The sequence below is a fragment of the Peromyscus californicus genome, unplaced genomic scaffold (assembly GCF_007827085.1).
Source record: "Peromyscus californicus insignis strain IS unplaced genomic scaffold, ASM782708v3 Scaffold_10__1_contigs__length_136768540, whole genome shotgun sequence".
Taxonomy (NCBI): Eukaryota; Metazoa; Chordata; class Mammalia; order Rodentia; family Cricetidae; genus Peromyscus; species Peromyscus californicus.
The window spans coordinates 62,474,486-62,478,976 of NW_026294391.1; the positions used below are offsets into that span (position 1 = coordinate 62,474,486).

The 4,491-nt window shown below is 38.4% G+C and overlaps 1 protein-coding gene across 1 annotated transcript; it reads left to right on the forward strand.

Annotated features, from left to right (window-relative positions):
• The first annotated feature begins 1,133 nt into the window (after positions 1-1,133).
• Positions 1,134-2,577, forward strand: LOC128115199 (P2Y purinoceptor 6-like). Its single transcript, XM_052745679.1, has one exon. The coding sequence runs from the start codon at positions 1,165-1,167 to the stop codon at positions 1,786-1,788; it is 624 nt and encodes a 207-aa protein (XP_052601639.1). The 5' UTR covers positions 1,134-1,164; the 3' UTR covers positions 1,789-2,577.
• The last annotated feature ends 1,914 nt before the right edge of the window (positions 2,578-4,491 follow it).

Sequence of the window (4,491 nt, forward strand, 5' to 3'; positions counted from 1 at the left end):
AACAGGTTGAGGAAGCCATGAGGAACAAGCCAGTAAGCAACACTCCTCTATGACCTCTGCATCAGTTTCTGCCTCCAGGTTCCTGCCCTGTTTGAGTTCCTGCCCTGACTTCCTTTGATGATGAGCTGTGATATAGAAGCATAAGCCATATAAATCCCTTCCTCCCCAAGTTGCTTTGATCATGCTGTTTCATCACAGCAATGATAATCCTAACTAGAAAATGCTATCAATGTGTAATGATTTCCTTATGAGGAGGTTCATCATGTCACTGTTGTTTTAAAACCTGCCTCACAAAATGCTCTTCGTTAGTGTCATGATGGTAGATAGGACAGAAGACATAAAGGAGATTTCAGATGAACGGAAAGAATGTTCTAGGCATGCTACTTTTAAATGCAAAGGATACCAATATGAAGAATTATTTGGGGGCTGTAGAAAAAACAGTTGTTAGCTTTAAAATGTATTTCTGTGTAAAGGAGGGGAGAACATTTAAATATCACATTTTCTTTCATTCTCTTAATTTCACTTAAAAATTATGAGTGTAACATTTCCCTCTCATTTCTAGTACACTAATCAAGAAGAATACTGTTTTTTTTCCCCACTAGACAACTGCTCCAAGAATTTTCCTGATTCTGATATGTTAATTTATCTGCTCAGGGACATTTCTTCTAATTCTTTGGTTACTCTAAGTGATCAGAAGAAAAGATCAAACACTGAGACATCAGTTTATATGTAGAAAGCTTTGAAACCGAAGAAAGGTTTTTTGCTTTGTTTTCTTTGAGAAAGGGTCTCTCTAGCACAGAACTGGCTGTCCTGGAATTCACTACGTAGACTAGAGTAGCCTTGAACTCAGTTATCTGCTGAACTCTGTGCCTCCTGAGTGCTTCGATTAAAGATGTGGGCCACCAAACCCAGCACTGGAAAAAAAAAGATTTTTCTCTTTGCCATCAATTGCCACCAAAAGTAAAATGTCATTTCATATGCCTGTGTGACATAATATGAAACTAGTTTTAACCATGGGAAAGATAATAACACCATTGAATCTCTTGCACAGAACTATAGTTTCAAGTGCTTTAAGTTGTTTTGCATATAATCTTCTATTATTTTTCTTCTCTACCCTACTCCAGGAATCCTGCCCAACTTCACATTTTAAAACATCGAGACCATATGAAAGACCTCCGAAGGTACCTGGTGTTCAAATACATCCAATATCTAGTCCTACCTTCTCCAAACACCATTATCACTCTACTGGGATTGCTTGCCAGTCTGTATGTCATGCTGATATTGACATTTCCTTCTGTATCCAGAAAATCCACTGTGGTGTTTATTAGTAACATAGCTCAGGCAGACATCTTAGTTGGCTGTAGCATTTTTTCTGCCATTACAGAAGGTGTGATAAAGAATGAAACATTGGCAGCTTCTTTTCAATTTGCCTTGAGGGAGAACTTCCAAATTGCAAACGTCCATGCCAGTTCCCTTTTACTCAGCTGTGTTAGCCTTGAGGCTTTTCTGATTACTTTTCTTCCAGTAGAGACACGCCACATAAGGAATGTTAGATGTGCCAGAGTAGCTTCTAAGATCATCTGGGCTGCTGTAATTACTGAGTGTTTCCTTTATCAGCTTGAGTGCATCAAAGGCCTCAATATCTCTTATATTGGCATTCATAGGCAAGTTCGGCTATTGATGAATTTCTGTTATGACACCACAGCATTGCTGAAATTGCTTATTTACCCAATTGGAGTTCTTTTAAGAATCTTCAACATATTTATTTTCTATAAAATGTATTTCTGAGACTGTTATAGTTAGTTAGAAATATGAGATACAGTGCCCAGTTGTTTTGTCAAACACTCATATTTAATGGTGCTGTGAAGACATTTTATAGATACAATTAACTTTTAATTTGCTACCATTAAGAAAAAGACTAACATCAATAGTGAAAATGGACCACATCTAATCAGCTGAAGGCCTTGAGAGCAAAACACAGGTTTTCCAGTGAAAGGAATATTGCCTGAAGACTGGTAACTTGAGGTTCGAAGCTGTTGTCTGTACTGCATATTCAGCCTCAAGACCACAGCATGTGTTCCTGATGTTCCAGCTTTGTGGTCCACTGTCACAGAGTTTGAACTTTCTAGCTCTGAAAAATCATGTAAGACAGTTAACTTAAAAGAAAGAGAAAATACAACCTCCTTGGTCTGGATAATGTCACTTATATGTGCGTTTTCAGGGCTGACTACTTGGTGTTGGGTAAGGAATGGGTGTGCTCTTCCCTGGGAAGACAATTTCTTCTGCTCTCAGCATCTCTTAGTTGCCTGTAGCTCTATGTCTAGGGCTGAGGCCTTGTGAGCTTTCCATCTCCATATTAGCGTGTCTGTCGGTGTTGTCCTTGTTCAGGTCATGTTAAGGCAGCCATGTTGGTAAGACTTCATGGGTGTAGCTTCTGACATTACTAAGAGAGACAGTCTCATAGCAAACTCCCTTATCTCCTGGCTCTTAGAATCTTTTCACCCTCTCTTCTACAATTGCAATTGATGAAAAAAGAGGCCATGAATTGAAAGAGAGCAAGGAGGGGTTTATGGGAGGGTTTGGAGGGAGGAAAGGGGAAAATACTGTAATCATATTATAATCTCAAAATAAAAAAATATAGAATGTCAGACCTTATATGTTCTATTTATTTTTATTTTTAATTTTGGAGAACCCTGACCAATGCTGAATTTTGCTACTGAGAGTCATTCCAGCGAAACAGAGTCTTAGAAGTTTTCTGAATTAGTTTTGGGGTTTTGAAATTTGTTCTCTAATGTGACTAGACTTAAGAGCACTAATGTCTCTATTTCTAGTAGTAAAAAGGGCTCTGATAGTACATAGCATGATGTGGCAAGAGGTATAAATATCACTATTGACTACACTCAATGAAGTTTCCTGGTGAACACATACACTTGAGAGAGAGGTGGGGAGCTTTGAACTCACTATGTAGCTGAGACTGGCCTTTGACTCCTGATCTTCCTGATTCGAGATGACAGGCATGTACTATCACACCTGGCTGGGTACCCTAGAGTGTCCTTATAAATTTAGTGAGTTTACAGAGATTGAGCAATTGCTCCTGATTTTGCCAAGTGAAAAAAGAAAGGAATGAATTAAAGGCTTTTGATTTCTAGTTCAAGTGCTGCATTAATGACATGAAAACGTTGAAATCTTTCATGAAAGACTTTTACCTGTAGTGACAGAGCTGACATGATGAAAAATTGAATCTAAATACTGTCATTTGAGCAAGTTACAACTTAAATAGAACTCTAATCTTTGTTAAGTGAAGACATTAGCTGGGAAGGAATGGGGATATTCAAAATTGACATGGGAATAAATGGGCACATGCTAACAAACTGAGGACACTGGACCCCTAAGGTTAGCCAAGTTCCTTTTGTTAATAGAAGCAGTGTCATCAAAGGAAGAACTCTACTTTGCCAGAGAAACTGGTGTGGAATCTCATATCAAGGCTGCCTTGCACCACTCAAGATTCTTCCTGGGGCCTTCCTAACTATCTTTCTGTTATTTCTGGGTATATAATTAGACTCAAGTCCCAGCAAGCACTAAAAGGTGAGGTGTGTTGCATAAGGATGTTTGTTAAGATCCAAAAGAACTGTATGAGTTTTCCAATTTATACAGATGGGAACATGAGTGAAATGTTTAGTAATAGATATTAAGGGTGGAGGATAAAGTAGAGGAGGACATAGCATTAGGTTAGGCCGAATAAGCTTATAGAGATTGGAATGTTAGAGCGACCAGCATGCACTCTTTTACCATGAATATGAAAAAAAAAATTTATTAGAGATTGCCAACATTCATTTTAAAAATAATATATTTTATTATTTCTTTGAGGATTTTATATACTGTATTTTGATTATATTCACTTCTGCTCCTCCCTGAAACTCCTTCCAGATCCATCCCCTTCTCCTTACCCCCTGGACTTTGGTGTTCTTTCTCTTGAATTATTTTATTTTATTTTATTTTTTTTTTTGGTTTTTCGAGACAGGGTTTCTCTGTGTAGCTTTGCGCCTTTCCTGGAACTCACTTGGTAGTCCAGGCTGGCCTCGAACTCACAGAGATCCGCCTGGCTCTGCCTCCCGAGTGCTGGGATTAAAGGCGTGCGCCACCACCGCCCGGCTCTCTTGAATTATTTTTTAAGAAGATACTGTCTTATAGCCGATCTCCTGGTCCTCTGGCTCTTACAAATTTTCTGAATCCTCTTCCACTACTTTCCTTGAGCTTTAGGTATAGGGTTTGCATTATAAATGCATTAACTGGGGAGGGGCATTTGATGGTTAATTGTTAACTGCATTTTGGCCTGTTAGGACTTTCTGTAATGGTCTCTGTCTGCTGCTGCTGCTGCTGATAAGAAAAAGCTTCTTTGGTGATGGGGAAAAACTACACTTATATGTTGATATAAGTATAAATGCTTAAAATTTAGTTTGAAATTTAGTGGTTTAAGAAAGTAGCAGTAGT

What these genes read in the sequence shown, in the direction of transcription:
- LOC128115199 (XM_052745679.1), top strand. Translation starts at nt 1,165, where the DNA reads ATGAAAGACCTCCGAAGGTACCTGGTGTTCAAATACATCCAATATCTA.